This window comes from Muntiacus reevesi, chromosome 2 (assembly GCF_963930625.1).
Source record: "Muntiacus reevesi chromosome 2, mMunRee1.1, whole genome shotgun sequence".
In the NCBI taxonomy this organism is placed as follows: Eukaryota; Metazoa; Chordata; class Mammalia; order Artiodactyla; family Cervidae; genus Muntiacus; species Muntiacus reevesi.
Window position 1 is genome coordinate 248,099,429 of NC_089250.1, and position 27,334 is coordinate 248,126,762.

Below are 27,334 nucleotides of genomic sequence, written 5' to 3' on the forward strand. Positions count from 1 at the left end.
CTCACTTGCTTTAAGTCCTCAGTGTTTGAAACTTCTCACTCCCTTTTGGCAGGTGTTGGGGAAGCCAGGGAATATGGTGGGAAAACATGTAAGACAGATTTTACTTGCTCCCAATGTTCAAAGTTTTTATTAAATACATTATACATACCCTGTTCCTTGGCACCACTGCCAGAGGAAGCAGGCAATCTTTACAAATGTTATCAGAGTCCAGTCTGTGCCACTACAAGGGACTCACTGCAGCCTTTCTAGAATCCCTCTATCAAAAGAAACTGGCTTTTACTAGAGGCAGGTAACCTGGAAAAACCCAGTCTTAGTGCTGATAAAATGAGACTCTTCCACTTAACTGGTTTCAGCGTAGGAAGAGAATGGGAATGCTGGGAAAATGCCTGGGCCAGGAAGCTTCGCTTTTATAGCATTTCCCCCCTGTGGACTGTAGGGTTGATTTTGATCAAGATAAACAGGCCCTACAGAGAGTAGAAAAGACATTCCCTTAGTGCATGTTTTTCCTGTGGTGGAATGGTGTTAGTGGATATGCTTTTTCTTTCCCCATGTTAGGCTAGGAGGATGCTAACTACTGTGGCAGACCCTGCAGTCACAGATCCCCCAGGGGCTTGTAGTAGAACCTCATGGTTATCACAGATCATCAGTCTGAATCGAGGTCATGGGGGCTGTCATAGCCAAACTCCTTCTGTACATCCAAAGGGTATTTGCTCCACATTGGTGGTCTGCTGTTGTCTCTTTCTTCTTCACTGACGCTGCTGTAATTGTCAGAGCCTAGAGTAAGATAATAGGAATGGGCTTTAATTGTATGGTTTTCTAAATGACCACAAAAGTCCCTTCCTTTCTCAAAAAAGTTTTGTATCATAAAATACTTGCTAGAATATAGAACAATTAAAAAAAAAGCAATAAAATTCTTACCATGTAAACCAAGCCCTTTAACATTGGAGTGTTTCATCATTTCTCCCCTAAGTATGGGACTTTTTTAAAATTATTAACAGTTGTAGTCATATTGCAAATCTAATTTTGTTCCTTGCCACTTCCCCAGTAGAATATTCCATACTTGAATCGTTCCTCCGTTACCAAACACTAAGCAATTCAAGGAACTGTGGTGCCAGAGCATTCTTCCTTTCTCTTCCCCGAGGTACCAAGTCTGTGTTGTTATACTTGTAAATGCAACAATTTACAAGTACCTAAGAAAACCCTGGGACTACTCCTACTCATGACCCTCTCTAGGACTTTATTCAGAGTAGAAGGGAAAAGGACTGTTGGGAGGCAATGACAGAACTAAGGATTTGAACCCAGGCCTGACTGACATTATACCTCTAGCAGCCCCCATGGAAATACTGGTCCTTGCATCTCCTACAGCTCGCGGTTGAACTAGTGGAGCTCAAATGGCAGAAAAGGAAAACCAGCTAAGATATACTTGTCAATCTTGCTCACACCTCAGTCCCAGATCCCATCAATCCCTCCCCAACCAGGTCTGCTATTACCTACCTCTGGAATCTTCATCTTCATCACTGTTCTCCTCCTCTGGGTACTCATTGCGCCAATTATTCTCACTGTTTTCATCATCATCATCATCATAAATGTCCTCTGGTTGTTGGTCATCATTCACCTGCACATCTCAACACAAACATGAGTGTAAGTTAAAACCTCTAAAGGTATGCTCTGAGGGAAGCTATTAGCAGACCAACTTGGAGAGACATCATTTAAGGGTGATGTGTGAAAAAGAGAAAATGCAGCAGTCTGCTAGTGGGTATAGTAACCTCAGGCATTTATCATAAACTTTTCCTTTTAAGCAAGGGTAAGAACAATGATCAGGAATAGAACCTAGGGAGAGAAAGCATGTGACTGGGTAATAAGCTTAGGCTGCCTCATGGGGCCCCTTACCAACTCCCACTCGTGGCTGTAGGGCTGCACAGAGAGGATGTTCTCAATCCATCCTGGAGTCGCCCTTTCCAAATAGTAAATGTCATACACAAAGTCATCCTTTTGTTCCTTCTGATGCCCAGAACTTGGTCCATATTGAGATACATTCAACCCCTCACGGATCAACTTGACACAGTTGCAGAGGATCACATCAGGGTCAGATTTCTGTAAAGAGAACAGCAGATGATACATGCATAACCTAAAACATGAATGTCCCAAGGGGAGGAACCTAAGAACTTGGTGAAGGAAGCCTTCCTGCAATTCTATGTGGAATTCAAGATGCCCATGGCCAACTAGTCTCTCTTCACTTATCTATGAAATAAAAAAAAAAAAAAGTCTCTATAAAATTAATGCTTAGTAGTACTTTTAAGGGAAAAGCTTACAAGATAGTTTCCTACTCTTCTGTGGGTTGACACAAGGGAGCCCACAGGAATACTAGAGGAAGGGGAGAGCCAGCACAAGTGGTTCATCTCACCCCAGGCTCTACTTATGCAGATCTTCTCTCAATTCCTTTGGTATGACGTTCTCCCCTTGGAGATCCACAGGCCCACTGCAGCACCCCTACGGTTAACCCTCAAATGGGTCTGTATTTTGTGTGGCCACCTCTAGGGGCCTAAGGGCGTCTCTTGGACTAGTACCTGGTGACTAGTACCATCCATCACCCACCACTAGCTTGCTCACACTGACATCCTGCTTCTGCTCACAAACTAGGAGGGGACTCAATTCTTTTTCTGATAGTTTGAGATGTACTGCCCCAGAACAGAACTTGCCCAGGTAAGATGTGCTCTAGTGGCAAGAGGCTGTGTTGTCCAGGGTAGCATGGGTCAATTTGGAAACAAGAGGGACATGCTGCAAGTCACTCTTAACAGGTTCATCACTGAAAGTTGTACAGCTCAAACCAGACACCATATGGGGGGGAAGAGGGTGTGTCCTATGATCAAGGCAGATAGAGGGACAGCAATGTTCACATCATTTACAAGCTAAACAGAATTCTTCCTTGTGCCAAAATTAATAAGAACTAGACATGTTAGGTTTTGAAGACTCCTGACCAACCTCAAAGCTGTTTACAAGTGCTGACTCTAACTCACAAGTCCACAGACCTAAGTTCAACAAATTATGCACCCATTAAATATTTTTTAAAAATTTACAGAAGTTAGCAGAACAAAAATGCTAGACATAGAAAATAAAATAGTTTTATTCCAGTTATCTTTGGGATGGGGGTAAAATGAATGCATTTTCTCCCACTTTATTTTTTGGGGCTACACCCGACCAGGGATTGAACCCACACCCCTTGTAATAGAAGCAAGCAATCGTAACACTGTACTGCCAAGGAAGTTACCCACCCCCTCCCCTTATTTTTATTTTGCTTTATTTTCATAAAAGAAAAAAAAAATTTAAATCTAGTCTGTTTACCTATATTTTTAATTATGCTACATGCTGTTGTTAAACATAGGTATTTTTCCATCTTGCCAGTCTTCATGGTTACCAATTTAATGGTCTAACCAGTTGTATATGTCAGTTTCTATACATAACTGTTAAGTCTCCATACACAGCGCTGTGATGAACGTGTCATTTCTTGCATATGAAAATGGAGGTAATAGTATAAGAGTACCTACCTTATATGGTTTTTGTGAGGATAAAATGAGTTAAAGTAAAAAAAAAAAAAAATGGACCTAGCACAGTACTGGACACATAATTACTTAGTATACCAACAGTAGCTTTTGTTAATACATAGCTATTTGCTTCTGTGGAATTATTTCCCTAGGATAAATCCTGGGGGTGAGATTGCTATCACTAATTTTAAAGTTTCTTTAGATTTTTGGATGGTTTTAGAGTGCAAACAATAAAAATAGTTTGAAAAATAGGCTCCAATGTCTTTTTAGGATGCCTGATATTACTGTAAAGCTTGCATCAATTTTAAGCACTACAATCATGTACAATTTTAATCACAGCCTCGCCAACAGTGCTATCAACAACCCTTTTCCCAGTCATCTAGTAAGCATAAAACCTCAAGTGTGTTTTATGTTTTTTAATAATTAATCTACAAACATTTTTGATGTGTTTACAGTTTGCAATGTATTGTCGGGAAAACCTGTGTTTAGATCCTTCCTAACTTACCTACTAATTTTTCTTAGATTATTTAATGAGCTATTTAACTGACTTGATTCCACTGAACATGGGTTCACTTTTAAAATGTGTAACTTATGACACAGTCTGGAATTAGTTTTGGTAAAACAGATGGCTATCATGTCCAGGTATACTAGTAATATTAATTAAAATATTTTTTGCTTGATATAGTTTGAATATAAATTTCATTTTTGGGGGCTTCCCTGGTGGCTCAGTGGTAAAGAACCTGCCTGCCAATGCAGGAGACATGGGTTCAATCCCTGTTCCATGAAGATCACACATGACTTGGAGTAACTAAGCCTGTGAGGCCCAACTTCTGAGCCCACATGCTGCAACTACTGAAGCCCATGTGCCCTAGAGCCTGTGCTCTGCAACAAGACAAGCCACCACAATGAGAAGATCGTTCACTGCAACTAGGGGGTGGCCCCCACTCACTGCAACTAGTGAAAAGCCCAGGCAGCAACACAGACCCAACATAACCAAAAAATAGTGTTTTTTTTTTCATTTTTTAAACTTCAAAAACCATTAAAAGGAATGATATTTGAAAAATGTTTATCAAGAGAGGGCATACCTTAGATTGGGAAGTTTCTACTTCTCTGGTCTTATTGCATGTAGTTGACTGTTTTCTGGAAGTGAGGTACTAGTTTAGAAAATGTAATTAGTAGAAAGTAACACTGAATTAAATGTGAGGAAGATGGCTTCTAATCCTAAATCTGCCTCAAACTTGGTATGCTACCCAGGCCTGGTCCGTTTATCTCCCTTTGATGAGTTTTCCCATTGGCTTTATTTTTACATTGGTCAAAATCTCCAGGGATTCCCCATCTCAAGGTGAAAGGCAAGCTGTCCTTTCAAGTACTGACTTGAAAGGATCTAGCAGATACCCTCTTCCAAAATTCCTTACTATCTTCCCCCAACTCACTGGGCTCCAGGCACACTGACCTTGCAAACACCAGACAAATTTGGCTTCTGGGTCTCTGCACTTACTCCTCACTATGGAATCCCTTTCCCCAAGACATCTGCAGTGCCCAGCCATTCACCTCCTTCAAGTCTTCACTCAAAAGTCATCTCAGTGAAAATGACACTAAAATGGGCCCACGCTTTTCCTCTTTTCTTTGCCCCTTTTATGGCCCATATGACTATGGGATACTAAATTTATATGTTTGATGTTTCTCTTCTCCACCTGAATGCTAGGTCCTCAGTGCTGTACCCACAGAACCTAAGAACCATACCTGGCACAGAGTGGGCGCTGAGTAAATACTTGTTGAGTGGATAACCTAACCTGAAAATTGTGGCTATCAAGCTGGATGGATCATCCATCTCTGAAGTGAGGCCACGTGTACCCTCTTTAACTGTGTGCTGACTTTAACTGTGCGCACGATCTGTCCAGAGAATCCCAGAGCTCGACTCCGGGGCTGTACTCACTTTGCAGGAGACAGCGGCGGCGGCGACCTCTGCATCTTCTTCTTCGTGGACCAGATCTAATAGCTGAAAGCTTGCGTCGTCAGCGGCTTCTGGGGTTCCTGACGCGTCCTCGGACTCCAAGCTGTCCGAGGGAATCCCCGAAGATCGGCGGCTAGAGACTACTCTGTAGCGGCCTTCCTGTCGGATCTCCCGAGCAGAGGCACGGAGATGATGGCGGATACGCTGCTGGCTGCCCTGGGACGGGCGCAGGGCGGCCCGCAGGAGCGGCTGGACTGGCTCCGCCTAGGGTTGGGGGAAAAGCAGAGGTGTGGGGCGGCATAAACAGGGGTTGGTGAAAGGGTCACGGATAAGGATGCACCCCAGCTGTACCCTAAGATCCCTTTCACACCGGCCCCTTCCCGGCCCAATACCTGGGAGCGCACGGTGGCCACCAACTGGAAGACATTATTTTCTGCTGCTCTCTCCAGACCCTCTGGAGAAGTCTTTGGAGTTTCCAATTCATCTGCGCTGGAGCGGAGGCGTTTACAAGCGAGGACCAAAGCCTCGGCGGGCTCTGCGCCGAGCTTCCGCTTCACCCGGAGCACAGCTGTACGTCCAGCCTCCATAGCGGCTGCCGTAGAGCACTGTGGGAATGTGTTGTGTTGGGTGTGACGGAAGAGCTTTCCAGTTCCGCTTCCGGGCCCCGCCCCCGGCACGCCCTGCGAGTCTAGGGAGGTCCCGCCCTCGCACGCCTGTCGCGGCAAGATGGCGGTGGCGGAAGAAGTCAATGGACCTGTTCCCGCGTCGGGTGAGACGCTGGACGGATTGGGAAGGTGGGGTCGCGGTTAAGGGCTCGAATGCAGCCAGAAACGTACTCAGCCCACGACCTTGGTCGTACTTGGACACTGAGGTACACACCTCTTCGGGACTCCGAAGGAACTTCTAGAGTCCGCATGGGGAGGCTCAGAGCTCCCGGACCGGCGGTAGTGCGGGTTTCTAGGGGGACCCTGCCTCTGCCATTCAGTCGGGTAATTGTTTCTAGCTGGGCTTGTGACTGAGCACCTTCCAGGGAGTACCTGGCGCCTCCCCTCAGCGACAGAGACCCGCACCTCAGTCTTTCGGAGCTTCAGCTGTCGCACCCTGACTGGTCCATGGTCCTCTGGTTCACTGGTCTTTCCCAGACACAGTGCTCTCAGTAGTTGGAAACCAGTCTGCTTACCACACATTGGTCAGAGAGTCTCTGTAAAAGCGTACACCCACCGTTTGTTGTTCAGTCGCTCAGTCGTGTCCGACTCTTTGAGACATCCGCCGTAGATACTCCTTTGCTTAAAACCGTTGAGTGGCTCTTAGTGCATCTAGAACAAAATCAAAACACCTTTCCAAAGTCAGCATGGCACAACGGTTTGCAGAAGCCCACATGCCTAATCTCCCCTCATTTCTTCTGCTTAAAGTGCTTCAGTCACTCAGACTTTTGTAACTCTGCACCTAATTCTTGACATTTTACGTCCTGTTCTTGGAAAAGTTGGGGTAAGGATTCCTGAAATATGAGCACTACCCTATCATAGCTTTTAATCTGGCTTATCTTTCAGGCCTCAACTTAGATGCTGTTTTCCTCAGAAAGCCTTTCCTTAACTTTGTTATTCTCTTTCATAGCACCCTGTGCATTTCCTTTCTTGCCCTCAGGTAGTCTGTAATTATTGTATTTACTCTCTTTCTCTCATTAGGATCTATAAATTCTTGGAGGACAAGAACCTCCTTTCTCTTTATGGTAGTCCTCCAGTCCTAATGCCGTACTAGGCATACAGAAGGTGCCTAGTAAATTTTGAGTGACTGAACCAGAGGTCTACTCTGAAATCTGACTAGTAAAGCAATTAGGGCTTGGCAGTTGATTTCCATCCCCTCCTTGTAAATAACCATGTGATCACACAGCTCTTGAAGAATGAGGAGGAGATTAGAGTATCCTGAATCTAGATTGTGGGCTCCTTCTGGGAGAGAGGACAAGTCATAGTAATACATGAGGGGATTCATGTGTGGAATATATGTAGTGTTCACCCAGAGAGGTTACAGGACATAGTTTCTGTCCTCAAGCATTTATTTAGATTTATATGAAACCAGTGACTTCTCTACAGTTCTGAAAAGACACTGTGGTCCTAGTTACAGCCTCTGCAACATCATAGATGAGAAGAGATTTCCATAAATTACAATACCGTACTTCCCCTTAACCTTTAACTGACTTCATGATTGATTACACATGGACCAGAGGATAAGGGTTTTAGGAGTCTCCACAATATGGACCCTATCAATGTGTTTGACTTCTTGTTCAGTGGAACTTCAGCTTAATTTATTGGTTCACTGTGCATGATTGTTTAAGCCTCTCTAATCTGGTGAAGTACTTTCTCCCTCCCTTCCCCCATCTAAATCCTACCCATCTTTTAAACTTCTTTCTACTACAGCATTTGTTGGAAGTGTTTTCTAAAGCATATTACAGATTATGGTAGTTCTAGATACTCTCCCTTTTAATTACATTAGCTTATGAGATATGCAGAGCTGATTCTAGCAGTGCGTTTCAAGCTGTAGGTTGAAACCCTTTGGTAAGTTATTAAAACAATTTAGTGGTTTATGACCTCCATGACAAATAAAAATTACATAGAGTGGACTATATCTGAGGGTCTTGCCTACCTGAAGACTAAGTAATTGTTTTGTGAAACTTTATATTGCATGTGTGTGTTGTGTCTCAAGGTAAAATAGATTTCTTACTGGCGTTGTCAGAAAGCTTGAGAACCACTAAATTAGAGACTAGGTATACTGAAGTAGAGCTTTGCTGAAGGGCTAACTGACTACTTTCAACCAGGCTAGTGACTGAGTCTTTTCAGAAAAGATCATTCCCCATCCTCTTGTATAAGGATTCAGTGTTTACTTAGTTTAGATGACTTCAGAAGAAAGTGAGTAACTCTGGGCAGTAAAATGCCTTACAAATGTTTAGGGTCTTGCAGAGTAGGCATTCTTTCTATGGTTTACAGATGATGGATCAGTGCTTATCAAGAAATGAAGGAAAGTGTGGAACACTTGCTATTTTTTGAATAGTAAGAGGGAGGGCACTGTGAGAGGCCATGTCTGCTGAGAAGTACCTTCAGACTTTGAGCCATGGTATTTCTCTCTCAGAAATAGATCTTTGGTGGGAAACAGGCCATATAAGACATTTATCTGGTGGCAATATAAGACATTTATCTGGTGACATTTCATTTATTCGAAGCCTTTTTATTTTAGACGAAGAAAGTTAAAATTGCTTTTAAAATTCAATACTGAGTAGATAAGTAATTGACATAGCAGTAATATAATAACGTAATAATATAACATAATAGTGAGGCACTAAGAATGACAGTATCATTAGAAAAAGAACAATTACTATTACTTTTGAAGTCTCCTGTGAAGGCCTTTGATTTTGAAGGCCTTTGTTGATTCCATCCTTTTCCCTGCATTCCTATAGGTAACCACTATCATCATTCCCTGTTACGCTTTCGGTGTGATCCCTGAAGACTATGTGCTCTGTTGCATAATTATGAATTTCATATGAATACAATCGTGTATACTCTGTGGTTTGCTTATTCTTTGGCTTGGTGTTATATTTTTGGAATTTTTCATGTTTGAATATTAGCTATGATTTATTTGCTCAGGTGAGGTTTACTTAGTTGATTTGAATTACTGTTTCTTTGTATATTTCCTTAAACTAAATGTTTACTATTCTAAGACAGTGTTGCTGACACTCCTTTACCACCACCCCAGTCTCTGTGTTCTCCCTTTTCCTTCTAGCCCTTTCTTCTGCTTTATTTCTCTTCTCACCTGCCTTCACCTGAGGCTGTACTCAGGTGCAACTCTGAGACTCATTTGACCCCATTGAAATCATGGAGGCCTGCTGAAGTTTCCAGATAGCTTTCTGAATTTTTGTCTTAATGATTTTTGATGTTGTGTGCTGAATATAAAACTAAGTAACTCTTGATGGGAAGATTGAAATTCTGATGAACAAATATTTTCAGTGTCTCTGACATTTTCATCCATTTCTTGAGTTCCTTTTTTTTTTTTTCCTTCCCTTGTCTTAAAAATTTGTTTTCCTCTACATTTTGGGGCATTATGATTTGAATAGATTTCTGACGATCAGATTTGTCTACAAGAAGTCAGCTGGCAAGACTGCTTTTTTCTGCTAAAGCTGAGAAGCTGATTGACATCATGAAAGTCTTCTGCGGGCGGGCCAATCCGACCACAGGATCTGTGGAGTGGCTGGAGGAGGATGAACATTATGACTACCACCAGGAGATTGCAAGGTAACGGGGGTTTTTTTGTTTTTTTTCCCCACAGTTCACTGTAGTTGGGTAAGGCCATTGATTTCAAAGCAGATGCCTTGGAATTCAGTCTGAGTGGGGAATAGATTGTCACCAAGTGCTTCTGACCAGCGCAGTGTTGCTCACCAGCAGGTCTGCTCAGCTAGGTAGGTTTGTGTGGGAGTTGCACAAAGTCATACCTGTGTGGAGAGTCAGATGTTGTGTCGCAGCCATACCAGAGCCCCAGAGGATTTGTCTAGTGGACCAAAGAGGACCCAGGGTTCAGTAGTAGTAACAGCAATAGACGAGCTTATGAAATTTAATCATTGTGTCACTGAAATGATGACTCATTTATCATATGGTTAAATTCTCTTTAATCGAAAACGTGGGGGAAAGTGAATTTTTTTTCCTTTGGAGGGATGTTTAAAAGTATGTCAGTGAGTTACTGTTATTTAGCAATCATTAAGTGTATACAACACTGTGTGAGGGCTGTGAATACCAAAATGAAGAAGATAAGGTTCCGGTTCTCAGAGAACATGCAGATTTGTGGAAGAGACAAATATATAAAAAATTATGACACCATGAGATGAAGGTCGGTGGAAATGGGCACAAAAGGGCATGGAAACATCAAGAACCACCTGTGCTGGGAGAGTGATAATTTGAATGATTTCCCAAATCTAAAGAGAGGGTGATTGCTTTCCAGGCAGCAGGGATTATGTGCAGACTTACAGATGAACTAGTTTGGGGAATGACTAGCAGGTCAGTGTAACTGGAGTGTGGTGTAAAGGTAGGGCTGTGGTCAGTGAGGCTGCTGAAAAGGGGTCATGTTGTAGTTGGTGGGAGCAAAATGCTGGAAGAGGTTGTCTTAAGTTCTAGCTTTGCCACTTAAGTCTGTGACATTGGCCAAGCTTCTAACCTTCTCTGAGCCTCGCAGTAGTAATATGTGCCCCATGTACCATATAACAGTACATGGCTCAGTATAATAACATTTATCCCATAGTATGATACCCTTTTCTTACCATTGTTTGATGATTGAATGAAGTACAATGTTTGGTACAGAATAAAGGCTCAAACCCATTATGTAAGTATTTTGGATGTTATTTTCTGAGTGATTGAGATGTTAAATAGGGAAGAAAAAAGATGAGGTTGCATTTTGGAACATTCCCTGATAGCAGTGTGGAAAGAGTGGGAAAAAAAAAAAGAGTGTTTGAGGGAGCAAACAACTTGTGGGCATTTGGGTAGGTATTGCAGCCCTATGGCTGAGACAGCAGAGGTGAAGAGAGGTGGAGAAAGCTTTGAGGGAGCCTAAGTTTGGTAACTCTTGGGTGCAATGATGGAAGGAGAGAGAAAATTCAAGAAGCACCAAGATTTCTGATTTGAATAACTAGGTGGATGGAAAATAGTTCCATTAGACGGAGAACACAGGAATGAATCTATTTTACCTTGTTGGGGAGATGAAGATTAGTATCTGGGTTTGACCATCCAGATGGAAATGCCAGTGGGCAGGTAAATTATGGATCTGGACAGTTTGCAGTTATTAGTGAGAATTGAAGCTGGAAGAGATTACAGGCTTTCAGAGATTGTGTGTGATTAGAAAGGTAGAAGGCTGAAGAAAGAATCCTGGAATATCTGATGAGGCAAGACAACCAGCAGGGGATGGCCAGAGAGTAGAAAGGAAGAGAATGTTTCAGAAAGGGGAATGTCCAGCAGGGTCAGAGAAAGCCTGGCTGTTTAGTGATGGGGAGTGAGCTGCTGGTGTTTAGGGAGAGTGATGTCAGTGGAGTGGGAGGAGTGGGTGAGTGATGGGGCAGGGAAGATCGGGTGTGAAAATGCCCCTTAAGAGGTGAAGGAAAGTAGAAAGGACCAGATTTCAACTAAACACTCATACGTAGGTTCACATGTTAAAAACCATGATAAATCATTTAAACAAAGAAGCAGCAGAACTGTTTGCTTTTGGTGTAGTGCTCTTCAAAATGTGGAGTATGAAATGCCTGTGTCACAGTTGCCTGGAGCACCAGTTCAAGTGCAGATTTCCAAATTCTGGCTCCATCTTTTGGATCAAAAGTTCTTTGCATGTATTGTAGGAAGCCCTCATGTTAAAAAAAAAAAAAAAAAGCTCTCCATTAATTCTGATGTTGATCGGAAGCTGGAGACTCTGTCTTTGGTGAGAATCCCTTAACTCTTACCTGGAACTCTCAGAAAGCATCTTTGGGCTGAATCTGCTGAATTCTGGGGATTATCCTAACCCTGCCAGAGATTTTTCAGATTTGTGTGTTACTGTGGTAGAGCATATGCATTAGCAGCCCTCTTCTCTGTAGTTTGGTGAGCTCTTCTTAGTTGTCCCTGATGACATAAGGGAAAGTGCCCTCGCACACACAGCCGGCATACAGATTCTCTTTCCCCGATTGCCCTCCTCCGTGTTCCTGCCGTCTCTGGTTTTCCCTGTATACAAATGTATGTGAGACTGTGTGAAATATTAGACACATCTGAGTTGTTCCTGAGGAAAAAAATTATGTGTAACATGATCAGTATGCTAGGACTGTGGAATTGCCATGACAGGGCCAGCTATCAGAGCAGTTTCAATCCAAGATTCTTTACTAAAAATAAACATGTTTCTCTAAGATTTTTTTTTTTCTGCAGTATGAGAGAATGACAGCTTATAGCTCTGTTAAAATAGTTTAAAATGGACCAGGATGTTTGTTCTATCTGATGTAGGAGTGCATTTATGTATGTAAATATTCTCATACGTTGATGTTTATCATTATTAGCAGAGGTTTCTAACCTGTCTTTTAATTTTTTTAGGTCATCCTATGCTGATATGTTGCATGACAAAGATAGGGTAAGTGTAAAAGGAAACTGTTATTTATTTATTTATCTTTTTGAAACTATTACCTTAAAGTGGTGTTTGAAACCTTCCACTACATGGTTAAAAACTGCCCCCAGAGGCACAGCTGTTAGAATGATGCAGAGAGGCAGCAATAGGGTGCACTGCTTGGGAAAGCATGAGTCTGGGTCCTTCTTGCTCCTCTGTTACTGACTTGAGCATGACCTTGGAGAAAACATGAGACCTCTGCAGATCTCATTTATTAGAATTTATAATCAGTGGGTCATAGTAGCTGATCTCCATGATCTCTGGATAAAAAATACAGTTTCACCTGGAATAGTCACTTTGTAATTTTAAAATAGAATCTCTAGAGGTCACTGCAGACTGTATTTTGTAAAGTGTATTTGGCTTTCACTGCAGAATTACATTTCAGCTTTTCTCCTTCATTTTTGTTTCATCTGAGTTCTCTTTGTTTGAGTTATGTTACAGTTCTGGTCTCATCATGGTTAGCAACCCAGGATTTCCTGGTCTCCCAGAGTGCTTAACTAGTCAGCCTCATCTGGATCGTTCAGAAATTGGGAGACTTGAAGGAAAGGGATGCAGGGCCAGGGTTACAAACTGAGCAGAGCTTGGCAGAAGGATCAGGGCGCATGGCAGGGCTGGTCACAAGGCTGTGGTGCTGGCAGTGTCTCTTTCACCCAGCCCGGATTAACTGCCTACTTCTTGGCGACACTGCGATAGAAGGGCCTCTTTAAGCACCATTAGTGTTCAGACTACACCACAGGGGCTAGGTGCCTCCCTCATTTTTGTCAAATATCTGAGTGCCTTTGCTGATCTGTTGAGGAATTACAGAATGGGGAACAAACATTGTTGGCTTTTGACTAATCCTCTGTAGTTTAATGTTCTTGACTTCTTGTTGAACTCAGGGGCCTGTGAGCCACTCTGATTTTTCTTTTTTTTTTCCTTTTTTTTTTATTAGTTGGAGGCTAATTACTTTACAGTATTGTACTGGTTTTTGTCATACACTGACATGAATCAGTCATGGATTTACATGTGTTCCCCATCCCGATCCCCCCTCCCACCTCTCCCTCCACCCAATCCCTCTGGGTCTTCCCAGTGCACCAGGCCCGAGCACTTGTCTCATGCATCCAACCTGGGCTGGTGATCTGTTTCACCCCAGATAATATATATGTTTCGATGCTGTTCTCTCGAAACATCCCACCTCGCCTTCTCCCACAGAGTCCAAAAGTCTGTTCTGTACATCTGTGTCTCTTTTTCTGTTTTGCATATAGGATTATCGTTACCATCTTTCTTTCTTTCTTTTTTTTCTTTACCATCTTTCTAAATTCCATATATATGCATTAGTATACTGTATTGGTCTTTATGTTTCTGGCTTACTTCACTCTGTATAATGGGCTCCAGTTTCATCCATCTCATTAGAACTGATTCAAAAGAATTCTTTTTAATGGCTGAGTAATATTCCATGGTGTGTATGTACCACGGCTTCCTTATCCATTCGTCTGCTGATGGGCATCTAGGTTGCTTCCATGTCCTGGCAATTATAAACAGTGCTGCGATGAACATTGGGGTGCATGTGTCTCTTTCAGATCTGGTTTCCTCAGTATGTATGCCCAGAGCCTCTCTGATTTTTAGTGTCATCTCCAGAGAGGGTCCTTTTTGACCCAGCTTCCAGAGGATTTGGACAAATGGCGTTGTCATCCATCCAGTCAGCCAAGCCAGAAACATGATGTCTTTCCCTTATTTAAGCCTGTAGTTGATCATCAAATTCTATGGTTCTTTCAACCCCACTGTCCGCTCAGCCCTCATTTACTGGTGTCGGCCCCTCTTTTCCTTCTTCTGTGTCCCTTCAGTGTCCTCTTGTTGCCTTTGAGGTAAACTTCAAATTCCTTGCTGGAACATTCCTAAGTCTTCATTATTTAACTCTAACTTCTGTTCTCCCCTTCCCAGTTGTACACATGAGGAAATGGAGTCAGAAGTTGCTGGTTAGTGACAGTCAAGAAAAACATGTTTCTCTGTACTTTTGTATGGTTCCTTACATTTTGTTGTTGTTTTAAAACACTTCTTTTATCCCATAAAATTATCTCATGTTTGTTTGTAATCAGCCCTGGTACTCAGCCTTCTGGTTGCCCCCCTGCCCCCCCAAGCAACCAGTGATAGGTTTTCTGTCTGTATAGTTTTTGCCTTTTTTGGAAATTTCATCTAAATGAAATCGTATAATATGTAGTCTGTGTGTCTTTTTTTCCTTCATTCATCATTTGAGGGTCATTCATGTTGAGTGTGTTCGTATCCATTCCTTTGTATTGCGGAGTAATACTCCATTATATGGATACACTGTATTTTATCCATTTGCCAATTGATAGGCATTTGGATTGTTTCCAGTTTTTGGCTGTTTTGAATAGTCCTGCTTTGAACATTCACATGTAAGTCTTTGTGTGGACATGTTTTCAGTTCTTTCATGTAAATATATGAGAGTAGAATTGCTGGGTCTATATGTTGAGTGTACATTATTTAACTTTGTAGTTTTAATATATTTGGAAGGCAAATAAGCACATGAAATGATTTTTTATAATGACTAATGGTGTCAAACAATTCTTTGTGCTTATTTGCCATCCAAATGTCATCTTTAGTGTAGTCTAGGATTATGAACACACATAGGACTCTATGGATACTGCCAGTTGTCTTTTAAGAGGCTCCAATAATAGCTTCAAATTTGGATAATTAAAAAGTGATAGCTATGCACATTTCATTGTCTTTTTTCTTTATGTCAGGAGAAAGGATATTTCTGATGTGCTAAATAAACATGTGGAGGTAAATTAGCAGCATGACTAATTTAGTTATTACTGTCAGTCACCTTCAGACAACAGTCAATAACTTCAAGTTACAGTCCGTATTTTTTTGCATCATGTGATGGTTTTGTATGTTAAGAAAATTGAAAAAGTATTGCATGTGTTTTAGTATTTGTTGTGTAGAAAATATAACTTTTTTCAATTAAAAAAATTAAAAGTGATAGCTCATTTAATGGATGTTATTTATTTGGCACGTATCCTAACCCTTGTTTCCTGTTGAGGATGCTGCTGATGAGGGTTCTCAGGTGATCAGCTCACAGATTGAACTGAATCTCCCCAACCAGCTCCTAGAACTGCTGTCTTTCTGCTACCCCACAGCCATAGCTACACAGAGAAATCTGCACCATCCTGCTTTTTGTGGAGATAGTGTATTTGATGTTCATTTTCCTAGTTCAACAATTCTGTCAGTTGCCATCCTGATTTTTTTTTAACTTTTTTTCTTTCTTTGCCATAAAAAACATATAAAATGCCATACTGATTTTATCCAAGACAAAAATGCAATTACTTTAGGAGTCGAATATTTTTGTGAGGCTTATTGTGAAAAATAACAGTCCCCTGGTGTATCATTTCCCCCAGACAAAACATTTTTATGCTTACACTCAGAGGCAACCTCCTTTCTTCTCTTTGAGCTGTTTGTTTTATGTTTACTTCCAGACCTAAATAGCTATTATCTATTGAATTCCCATTGAGAACTAAGAATTTGGTATTTCAGCTCCTCCTTCCCCCTTGTTCTCCTTTCCTCCCAGCGCAGTTATAATTTTTGCAAAATTAATATTCAGTATTTCATTAGGCAAGTCACTTAAATTCTTTATGCCTCTGTTTTCTCATCTGTAAAATAGGGATAATAATACCTCCTTTTGTGATGAAGTAAACACCTACACAAACGTGTGTTAGTTAAAATCATGTTGACTTTATTAGGCATGTGTAAACACTGTTCACAGTTGAGCTATGTGATAATTTTGATTGCTTTTCCTTTCTTGCATTATTCTTCGTTAATAGTTAACTTATTTTGCTTTGTGTTTTATGTAGTCATCCTTTTATGCCCAGACTTTCTCCCAGTAGTCTAAAATTTCTTTCTGAAGGAAGGTAAAAACAACTGGCTGTTCTGTCAGTTTCATCTTAGAGATTGTTTCTGGGGTCGTTTTCCCCAGCCTCAGTGTGGACTGGGTGCATTCTGTCGTCTTGGTATTCTTGTTGTCTGTAGATTTCCTTTGCTCCTCTTTCTGTATTGAGTCCTCCATTTCCTGGGTCCCCTGTGTTCCTCTTTGGTTCCCTCCCTCTTTACTGAAGCTCATCCTTTATCACATTACTCTGAGAGGGTTCATGGGGAGTAAGGTTTTTGAGGCTTGGCTTATCCAAAAACTTATTTATTCTGTCCTCACACTAAAGGCTGGATTCTAGTTTGGAAATTACTTCGCTTCATAATTTTGACATTATCACTGCATTTGCTTTTAGAGTTCAGTGTTGCTATTTGAAATATAGTGCTATTCTTTTTTTTTTTTTTTTTGGTTGCACCACACAGCCTATGAGATCCTAGGACCAGGTACTTAATTAGCCAAAGTGTTGCAGAGGAGGGGGAAAAAAAATCTACTTATATTACTAAGGACCTGAACTAAAAACAAAGAAACAGTTTCCTGAGAAGAAAATATTTTTTAGCCCAGGAAGCTCTATGAATTAAGAGTCTAGTGAGGAAGCCAAAAGCCACATTATGTGTTTTAATGGGCTCCCCTGGTGGCTTAGTGGTAAAGAATCCCCCTGCCAATGCAGGAGACATGAGTTCAATCCCTGGGTCTTAAAGATACCTTGGAAGAGGAAATGGCAACCCACTCCACTGTTGTTACCTGGAAAATTCCATGAACACAGGAACCTGGTGGGCTACAGTCCATGGGGTTGCAAAGAGTCAGACCCAACTGGGCACACAAGCATATACATCTGTTTCAAGAGAAGGAATTGGTTACACAGGTATGGGAGGACTGGGAAGCCCCAGAGTAACCTTGTGGTAGTAATGGCAGGAAGCGATTCCTTTACAAAGGGAGAAGACTGGAGTTCCCAGAACCTAGACGTGTGGAGGAGAGGTCCTGTGGAGCTGATGCTCAGATCTCTGAAGGGAATCGCTGCTCAAGTGCTGCTCCTAGCTCTGAAGGGCCTGAGGAGTGTGCGTATGTGGGAAGGAACAAGCTTTCTCCTTCCTCTAGTTCCCCCATTGCCCAGTCCTCTAAAAGCTGGAAAGAGGAGAATGTGGTTTGCAGAGCGTGAGCCTCAGCATCTCTTAAGCAGAGTATGGAAGAGTGGGTGTGGAGGGGAGAGACAACTACTTTATAAAGTTAAGAGGCTGACCCAGTGCTCCCGGAGCCTCGGGAGGCCTGTCCACCTCAGCCAGTGCAAGCCACAGAGGCCAGGGTCAGGACTTAACTCTGCTGCTGCCAGCTGTGACTCTAGAACTTCACAAAGAACTTACAATACTGGTATGAAGTAGCAGTTGTTTCTCCCTTTCTCTTAGAATATGAAATACTACCAGGGCATCCGGGCTGCTGTGAGCCGGGTGAAGGACAGAGGACAGAAGGCTTTGGTGCTTGACATTGGCACTGGCACAGGACTCCTGTCAATGATGGCGGTCACGGCCGGTGCCGACTTCTGCTATGCCATTGAGGTGAGCCGCACTCTTCATGTGTATGTCCTGTGTCCTGTGTGGAAAGTCTCTTGTGTCCCTTGCACTTTCCCCATCCATTTGTTCACAGACATGCATGGGGTGTTCACTCCATGCCAAGCACAGCACCAGGTTCTGAGAACACAGGGATGAATCAGACACCATTGCTTGCCCCAGGAGCTCATTTTCTTCCCTGAAAACAGTGGTTCTCAGCCTTGACTGAATGTCAGAATCACGGAGGAGCTTTTAAAAAATTCTAATGCCTCGTCAGTTGTTGTCCTGCACTCCCCTGTCCCCGATTTTAATTAATAGTTCTGGGATGTGGCCTGAGCATTGGGATTTTTTAAAGTGCATCAAGGTTGAGTTCTACTACCTTAAATGTCCTGACATAGTCAGCTGTCTTACTGCGTTTACCCATAGTTTGGCAATCTGCCATTTCACTCCTTTAATAAAATATTAAACGAAATTATTTTTCTGGTTATGCAAATAATATGCTTCCCAGGTGGCATTAGTGGCAAAGAACCCACCTGCCAATGCAGGAGATGCAGGAGACCCAGGTTGGATTCCCTGATCGAAGGGAGACACCCTGGAGCTGGAGGAGGGCACGGCAGCCCACGCCAGCATCCTTGCCTGGATAATCCCATGGACAGAGGAGCCTGGTGGGCTCCAGTCCATAGGGCTCCATTGGACACAGTCCATAGGGCTGCAAGGGGTCAGACGAGACTGAAACAACAGCGCACATGCATGCGTGCGCAGTGTGAATAATACATACCGTTACAGGGAATTCAGCAAATATGAAGAAATGTATTGACTCAATATATAACTAGCCGTTGTTAAAATTTTGGTGTATTTTGTCCTACAAAGTTTGTTTCATATGATGATTAAGTTGCAGATGACAAAATAACAGTGGCTTAAACAGAAGTTTTTTGCTTTCTTCCATAAAGTGTAGAGGTCAGCACTCTAGGGTGTTCTGCCTAGACTCGTTCTAGCACCTGCCCCCCACCCCCATGTCTACAGGGTGGCCCTCAAGCTTATGGACTAGAAGGGTGACAGTTTAGGCTGAGGACATACCGTGGTGTGTTTGGGAACAGTGTTGTCCAGAGTTGTGGCAAATGGTGTCATGGTAGAAAAACCCAGTAAGGTATATTGTAGCCAGACTCTGGAAGACCTGCGTGTCACATTAAAGACTTTAATATCATGAGTAATGGGCTTCAAGTTTCTGTGATAATCCAACTATCACGTGATAGTTCCATGATAGTGATAGGGTTGTGTGTGCACGTGCACCCATGTGCAATTCTGTACACTTGTCTCAGGATTTCATTAAAATGATTAAGGGTCATTCTTTGCCTTTGGAGGTGTCATCAAGGCTCCGAGCTGATACAGAGAAGTCAGTGTTTGAAGATAGTTGCTATGATAGCCTCAAGTAGATTTTATCTTCTTAAATGAAGAAGCCAAGACACACAGAGGTTAAAGTCTTAAGTCCCACAGTTAATAAGTAGGAGGGCTAGACCTGGATCTTGGTCTTTTGGTTCCTAATTTGGTGCTCACTCCACACTGGTAGCTTTGATAGGACGGTGTATGTGTGTGGGAGAGAGTGCTAGTGTGGGTGTCTAGGGTGGAGGCAGGGATGCCATTGACTGGTAAGAGGAGTTCCTCTTTCCAGTAACTTATTTTGTGGGAAAAATACTGCATTTCATTTTGGACATGTTCAGTATGAGACAACTGTTGGGGCAGGAGCCAGTACCTTTGTGGACTGCTAATGAAAAATATAGGATGAGAACATATTTTTTGATAGAATTGGTAGAACTGTTTTCTCAGGTTTTTCCATATTTCCATCTCACTTACCTGGATTTCTAATTCTCTTGCTGTTCTGGCTTGTGACTCTCTCTTCCATTTGACTCTTAAGATCTTTATGGTGGCCTCCCAGTTTTTGCTTTAGTGACTACCTGTTTGATTCTTTGGTCTTCCTGTCTTTGGACTGCCCTGTGGTTTTCAGCTCTGCCTGAACTGCATGGCAACAGGAAAGACAGGTTCAGAAGAATGAGTGAGAGAGAACTTGATGGTCCCTAGAAATGGAAATCTGAACCTTTTGAGGGTGGCATGTACAGTGGATTTGGGACTCACTTGCTAAAGATATGTCAGATAAAGCTGGCAGTTAGGGGGTTGTCCAGGAAGAGAGAGTAGAGTGAAAAGAGCAAAGATGGGATGTGTTCAGGGGGCTGAGGGAACAAGAGTGGCCGTGAAGTCACGTCCAGACAGAAACAAAGAGACCCTGGAAGGCAGGTGCGGATGGCGTGGAAGTCATGAGAAAGAGGGAGAGGTCGGCAAGTGTGGATGCTACTAGAGCAGCACTGTCTATTAGAACTTTCTGGTGGTGAAAATCTTTGACTGTGCTGGCCGGTGTCGTGGTCCCTAGCCACATGTGGCTGTTAAGCACTTGAAATGTGACTAGTAGGCCTGAGGAGCTGAAATTTTAAAATACCACTCAATTTTAATCCATTTACATGTAAATAGCTACATGTGGCTACTATAATAGTGCAGGTTTGGAAGTTAAGCAGAATGGGGACTGAGAAAACTCCGGTTTGGCAGCTAAGAGGTTATTGGTGACCCCCTTTAAGCAATATTTTCAGGAGAGTAGGGTTGAGGATTGGATGGAGTATAAGAAACCACAGGCATTGTCTGCAGGCTTCTCTTTTAGGACATTTGAAAAGGAAGGAATATTGGGGAAGATGTATTGGTTACAGTGACTTCTGTGGCAAAATGCCTTGAAAACCAAGCATGCTCCTGTCTTCCTCATTTTCTTTCTCCTTTTTAAGGGCAAAAAGAACTTTCCCAGGAATCTACAGCAAACCTCTCCTTGAATATATCATTGGCCAAAATAAGGTTAAATGGTATTTAATTTATTTCATTTACCTGGCAAGAAAGATTCACTTGCCCTTAGACCAGACAGTACGCCCCTGGAAAGAAGATCAGTTCTCCACACTCATTTGAGGGCTAGGAGAGAACACAGAATGATGATGTTGGGAAATCAGCTTCGGGGTTCATTTGATAGTATTTGAGGTGAGTTCTTGAGTTCTTGGTGGTTGAGGACGAGGCTGTGAAGGATGGACTCTGCAGGGTCAGAGGAGGAGATGAATGGTAAGTCAAGGGGCAGGAGGGCTGAGAGGATGGTAAGAGCACGTGATACTTTTGGGGTGGAAGCAGATTGATTGGTGAGAACCGAGGGTCTGAGGCCCTCCAACAACATCAAAACCATCAAACTAAAGCCTTGAAATAATTTGAAACAGATTGTGAAGGTTTTTTTCCCCCCTACCTGTGCATGTATTCTTTGTAGAAGCATATAGTGTTTTCCTCTTGATTGTATTAGAAATACGCTTTTGTGGCAGAAAATATAGTTGGGTGCAGAAAAGGTCTTAAAAAAAAAATGGATATCTTATCATTCAGGCTAGTCACTTTATCATTTTCTAAAATCAAAATCATTTAAGAAATGCAAAATCATTTCTAAAATACAAAAAGGCAAAATGGTTGTCTGAGGAGCCCTTACAAATAGCTGAGAAAAGAAAAGACGCGAAAGGCAAAGGAGAAAAGGAAACATATACCCATCTGAATGCAGAGTTCCAAAGAATAACAAGGAGAGATAAGAAAGCCTTCCTAAGTGAACAATGCAAAGAAATAGAGGGAAGTAATAGAATGGAAAAGACTAGAAGTCTCTTCAAGAAAATTAGAGATACCAAGGGAACATTTCATGCAAGGATGGGCACAGTAAAGGAGAGAAATGGTATGGACCTATCAGAAGCAGATGATATTAAGAAGAGGTGGCAAGAATACATAGAAGAACTATGCAATAAAGATCTTCATGACCCAGATAATCACGATGGCGTGATCACCCACCTAGAGCCAGACATCCTGGAATGTGAAGTCAAGTGGGCCTTAGGAAGCATCACTATGAGCAAAGCTAGTGGAGGTGATGGAATTCCAGTTGCTGTGCTATTTCAAATCCTAAAAGATGATGCTATGAAAGTACTGCACTCCATATGCCAGCAAATTTTGAAAACTCATCAGTGGCCACAGGACTGGAAAAGGTCAGTTTTCATTCCAGTCCCAAAGAAGGGCAATGCCAAAGAATGTTCAAACTACCACACAATTGCACTCATCTCACACACTAGCAAAGTAATGCTCAAAATTTTCCAAGCCAATTAGGGCAGAAATAAATGCAAAAGAAACTAAAGAGACCATAGCAAAAATCAACAAAGCTAAAAGCTGGTTTTTTGAAAAAATAAACAAAATTGACAAACCATTAGCAAGACTCATTAAGAAACAAAGAGAGAAAAACCAAATTAACAAAATTAGAAATGAAAAGGGTGAGATCACAACAGACAACACTGAAATACAAAGGATCATAAGAGGCTACTACCAGCAGCTCTATGCCAATAAAATGGACAACTTGGATGAAATGGACAAATTCTTAGAAAAGTATAACTTTCCAAAACTTAACCAGGAAGAAATAGAAGATCTTAACAGACCCATCACAAGCAAGGAAATCGAAACTGTAATCAAAAATCTTCCAGCAAACAAAAGCCCAGGACCAGATGGCTTCACAGCTGAATTCTACCAAAAATTCAGAGAAGAGCTAACACCTATCTTACTCAAACTCTTCCAGAAAATTGCAGATGAAGGTAAACTTCCAAACTCATTCTATGAGGCCACCATCACCCTAATTCTAAAACCAGACAAAGATGCCACAAAAAAAGAAAACTACAGGCCAGTATCACTGATGAACATAGATGCAAAAATCCTTAACAAAATTCTAGCAAACAGAATCCAACAACATATTAAAAAAATCATACACCATGACCAAGTGGGCTTTATCCCAGGAATGCAAGGATTCTTTAATATCCGCAAATCAATCAATGTAATACACCACATTAACAAATTGAAAGATAAAAACCATATGATTATCTCAGTAGATGCAGAGAAAACCTTTGACAAAATTCAACACTCATTTATGATTAAAACTCTCCAGAAAGCAGGAATAGAAGGAACATACCTCAACATAATAAAAGCTATATATGACAAACCCACAGCAAGCATCACCCTCAATGGTGAAAAATTGAAAGCATTTCCCCTGAAATCAGGAACAAGACAAGGGTGCCCACTCTCACCATTACTATTCAACATAGTGTTGGAAGTTTTGGCCACAGCAATCAGAGCAGAAAAAGAAGTAAAAGGAATCCAGATAGGAAAAGAAGAAGTGAAACTCTCGCTGTTTGCAGATGACATGATCCTCTACATAGAAAACCCTAAAGACTCTTCCAGAAAATTACTAGAGCTAATCAATGAATATAGTAAAGTTGCAGGATATAAAATTAACACACAGAAATCCCTAGCATTCCTATATACTAACAATGAAAAAAACAGAGAAATTAAGGAAACAATACCATTCACCATTGCAACAAAAAGAATAAAATACTTAGGAGTATATCTACCTAAAGAAACAAAAGACCTATACACAGAAAACTATAAAACACTGATGAAAGAAATCAAAGAGGACACAAACAGATGGAGAAACATACCGTGTTCATGGATTGGAAGAATCAATATTGTCAAAATGGCTATTCTACCCAAAGCAATCTATAGATTCAATGCAATCCCTATCAAGCTACCAACGGTATTTTTCACAGAACTAGAACAAATAATTTCACAATTTGTATGGAAATACAAAAAACCTCGAATAGCCAAAGTAATCTTGAGAAAGAAGAATGGAACTGGAGGAATCAACCTGCCTGACTTCAGACTCTACTACAAAGCCACAGTCATCAAGACAGTATGGTACTGGCACAAAGACAGAAATATAGATCAATGGAACAGAATAGAAAGCCCAGAGATAAATCCACGAACCTATGGACACCTTATCTTTGACAAAGGAGGCAAGGATATACAATGGAAAAAAGACAATCTCTTTAACAAGTGGTGCTGGGAAAACTGGTCAACCACTTGTAAAAGAATGAAACTAGAACACTTCCTAACACCATACACAAAAATAAACTCAAAATGGATTAAAGATCTAAATGTAAGACCAGAAACTATAAAACTCCTAGAGGAGAACATAGGCAAAACACTCTCCGACATAAATCTCAGCAGGATCCTCTATGACCCACCTCCCAGAATATTGGAAATAAAAGCAAAACTAAACAAATGGGACCTAATGAAACTTAAAAGCTTCTGCACTACAAAGGAAACTATAAGTAAGGTGAAAAGACAGCCCTCAGATTGGGAGAAAATAATAGCAAATGAAGAAACAGACAAAGGATTAATCTCAAAAATATACAAGCAACTCCTGAAGCTCAGTTCCAGAAAAATAAATGACCCAATCAAAAAATGGGTCAAAGAACTAAACAGACATTTCTCCAAAGAAGACATACAGATGGCTAACAAACACATGACAAGATGTTCAACATCACTCATTATCAGAGAAATGCAAATCAAAACCACAATGAGGTACCATTACACGCCAGTCAGGATGGCTGCTATCCAAAAGTCTACAAGCAATAAATGCTGGAGAAGATGTGGAGAAAAGGGAACCCTCTTACACTGTTGGTGGGAATGCAAACTAGTACAGCCACTATGGAAAACAGTGTGGAGATTTCTTAAAAAACTGGAAATAGAACTGCCATATGACCCAGCAATCCCACTTCTGGGCATACACACTGAGGAAACCAGATCTGAAAGAGACACGTGCACCCCAATGTTCATTGCAGCACTGTTTATAATAGCCAGGACATGGAAGCAACCTAGATGCCCATCAGCAGATGAATGGATAAGGAAGCTGTGGTACATATACACCATGGAATATTACTCAGCCGTTAAAAAGAATTCATTTGAATCAGTTCTGAGATGGATGAAACTGGAGCCTATTATACAGAGTGAAGTAAGCCAGAAAGATAAAGAACATTATAGAATACTAACACATATATATGGAATTTAGAAAGATGGTAACGATAACCCTATATGCAAAACAGAAAAAGAGACACAGAAGTACAGAACAGACTTTTGGACTCTGTGGGAGAAGGTGAGGGTGGGATGTTTTGAAAGAACAGCATGTATATTATCTATAGTGAAACAGATCACCGGCCCAGGTGGGATGCATGAGACAAATGCTCAGGGCTGGTGCACTGGGAGGACCCAGAGGAGTCGGGTGGAGAGGGAGGTGGGAGGGGGGATCGGGATGGAGAATACATGTAACTCCATGGCTGATTCATATCAATGTATGACAAAACCCACTGAAATGTTGTGAAGTAATTAGCCTCCAACTAATAAAAAAAAATTAAAAAAACAACAACAACAAACAAAAAACAACTGGACTAGTAAGAACCAATGTTTTGGGAGGTGGGAAATGTATTCATACAATCTTTAAAAAAAAAAAAAAAATTTCCAAGCCAGGTTTCAACAGTATGTGAACCAAGAACTTCCAGATGTTCAAGCTGGATTTTAGAAAAGACAGAGGAACCAGAGATCAAATCACCAGCATTCGTTGCATCTTTGAAAAGGCAAGATGAAAGTGAAAGAGGAGGGAGAAAAAGTTGGCTTAAAACAACATTCAGGAAACTAGGATTATGGCATCTGGTCCCATCACTTCATGGCAAATAGATGGGGAAACAGTGGCTGACTATTTTTTGGGACTCCAAAATCAGTGCAGATGGTGATTGCAGCCATGAAATTAAAAGACGCTTGCTCCTTGAAAGAAAAGCTATGACCAACCTAGACAACATATTAAACAGCAGAGACATTACTTTGCTGACAAAGGTCTGTCTAGTCAAAGCTATGGTTTTTCCAGTAGTCATTATGGTCGTGAGAGTTGGATCATAAAGAAAGCTGAGCACTGAAGAATTGATGCTTTTGAACTGTGGTGTTGGAGAAGACTCTTGAGCATTCCTAGGACTGTAAGAAGATCAAGCCAGTCAATTTCCTGAATATTCAGGAAATCAGTCCTGAATATTCATTGGAAGGACTGATGTTGAAGCTGAAACTCCAATACTTTGGTTGCCTGATGTGAAGAATTGACTCACTGGAAAAGACCCTGATGCTGGGAAAGATTGAAGGCAGGAGGAGAAGGGGATGACAGAGGATAAGATGGTTGGATGGCATCACCGACTCGATGGACATGAGTTAGAGCAAGCTCTGGGAGTTAGTGATGGCCAGGGAAGCCTGGCATGCTGCTGTTCATGGAGTCGGACACGACTGAGCGACTGAACTGAAAATTTCCTCTATGTGCATATGGCTGCATGTGCATCTGTATGTTTCATGCAGTGATGTGGTTGAAGCTGTGCAATCTAAATTGGGCAGGTGGGAAATTAAGAGATAGAGGAGCTTATGTTTAGGGACACATGAAGGGTTTAGGGAAGACTTCCGTCAGGAGGGGATTTGTGCTGCTCTGAAAAGTTGGCTTTGCTTTGGCAGGTGGTGATAGGGCAAAGAAGGCTCAGGCTTGCCTCTCCTGCCTGTGCAGTGAGGAGATGAGTGTGGCTGTAGCATTGGTAGTGCATGTGTGTATTGGGGGTACTGGTGGGAGGGAAGGAAGGCTGGGTAAAAATAAGGTGGTCCATAGTATGGAGGGCCTTAGATACCATAAGAGAATATAGGCTATGTTCCAATAGCAATGGGGATTTGAGACAGTTTTGAGCAGGAGGTTGACCTGCTCACACTTCATATCTAATATAGTTATAGTCTTACCTTCCTCTAGAGAGCACATACACTTCACATCCCAGGTCCCCAGTCATGGTTTTGTGAGGCACATCCTCTTTGCATCTTCCTCTAGCATAGCAGTGACACCTGCCATCCTTACTAGGTGGTGCAGTCTCCTTGGAAGTCCCCTGCATCCCTCCTTTGCCTGGTGTGTAGTGAGAACGCCTAGCTGCAAGTTAAACCTAGCAGAATCTCATCCCTTTGTATTCATTTCCATGACACACATTTAGAGATACATGTAAATTACATAGTTGAGCTCTTGTGTCTTTAGATCAAAACAGCCCAATGAATATTTTGCCTGTATCAAATGATAACAAAGGTCCATTTTGTGTATTCAGGAAGAAATTCCATAGTGGAGGAGCCTCTTTTACTGCAAATCATAGGACCAGAATCAAAGTATTATCTTGCTAACCAGGTGTTCAGTTCAGTTCAGTCGTTCAGTTGTGTCCGACTCTTTGTGACCCCATGAACTGCAGCATGC

General features: G+C 41.8%; 3 protein-coding genes and 1 non-coding gene across 6 annotated transcripts in view; 3 read left to right on the forward strand and 1 right to left on the reverse strand.

The window, feature by feature from the left end:
• SLC7A6 (solute carrier family 7 member 6) overlaps window positions 1-5,452 on the forward strand; it is a 37,277-nt gene extending 31,825 nt beyond the window's left edge. Inside the window, exon 12 of the mRNA XM_065925620.1 lies at window positions 5,248-5,452. Within this exon, the coding sequence (XP_065781692.1) occupies window positions 5,248-5,276 (29 nt within the window). The 3' untranslated portion in view covers window positions 5,277-5,452. The remainder of the gene's footprint in view (window positions 1-5,247) is intronic.
• SLC7A6OS (solute carrier family 7 member 6 opposite strand) lies at window positions 99-6,122 on the reverse strand. Its single transcript, XM_065925622.1, has 5 exons — window positions 5,889-6,122; window positions 5,479-5,760; window positions 1,891-2,094; window positions 1,495-1,615; window positions 99-774 (listed from the first exon to the last, which is right to left on the reverse strand). Exons 1-5 carry the CDS (start codon window positions 6,081-6,083, stop codon window positions 644-646), a joined length of 933 nt encoding a protein of 310 aa, XP_065781694.1. The 5' UTR covers window positions 6,084-6,122; the 3' UTR covers window positions 99-643.
• A 28-nt stretch (window positions 6,123-6,150) lies between these two features.
• PRMT7 (protein arginine methyltransferase 7) overlaps window positions 6,151-27,334 on the forward strand; it is a 43,764-nt gene continuing 22,580 nt past the window's right edge. Inside the window, exons 1-4 of one of the 3 annotated variants that reach the window (XM_065925611.1) lie at window positions 6,151-6,265; window positions 9,599-9,776; window positions 12,576-12,612; window positions 17,965-18,114. In XM_065925611.1, coding sequence (XP_065781683.1) covers window positions 9,682-9,776; window positions 12,576-12,612; window positions 17,965-18,114 — 282 coding nt within the window. In that variant the 5' untranslated portion in view covers window positions 6,151-6,265; window positions 9,599-9,681. Of the gene's footprint in view, window positions 6,368-9,598; window positions 9,777-12,575; window positions 12,613-17,964; window positions 18,115-27,334 lie in introns of all 3 variants that reach the window. The other 2 variants (XM_065925612.1, XM_065925613.1) reach the window with 2 other exon arrangements.
• LOC136162274 (small nucleolar RNA SNORA19) lies at window positions 15,353-15,481 on the forward strand. Its single transcript, XR_010662080.1, has one exon. It is a non-coding gene; the product is annotated as a small nucleolar RNA SNORA19 (small nucleolar RNA).

Bases quoted from the DNA above. Each gene is read 5' to 3' on its own strand.
- SLC7A6OS (XM_065925622.1), bottom strand. From the start codon at position 6,083: ATGGAGGCTGGACGTACAGCTGTGCTCCGGGTGAAGCGGAAGCTCGGC. The intron at 5,761-5,888 runs GTATTGGGCCGG...CCCCAACCCTAG, and splicing joins TGGCCACCGTGCGCTCCCAG to GCGGAGCCAGTCCAGCCGCT. The intron at 775-1,494 runs GTAGGTAATAGC...ATCTTACTCTAG, and splicing joins TGAAGATGAAGATTCCAGAG to GCTCTGACAATTACAGCAGC.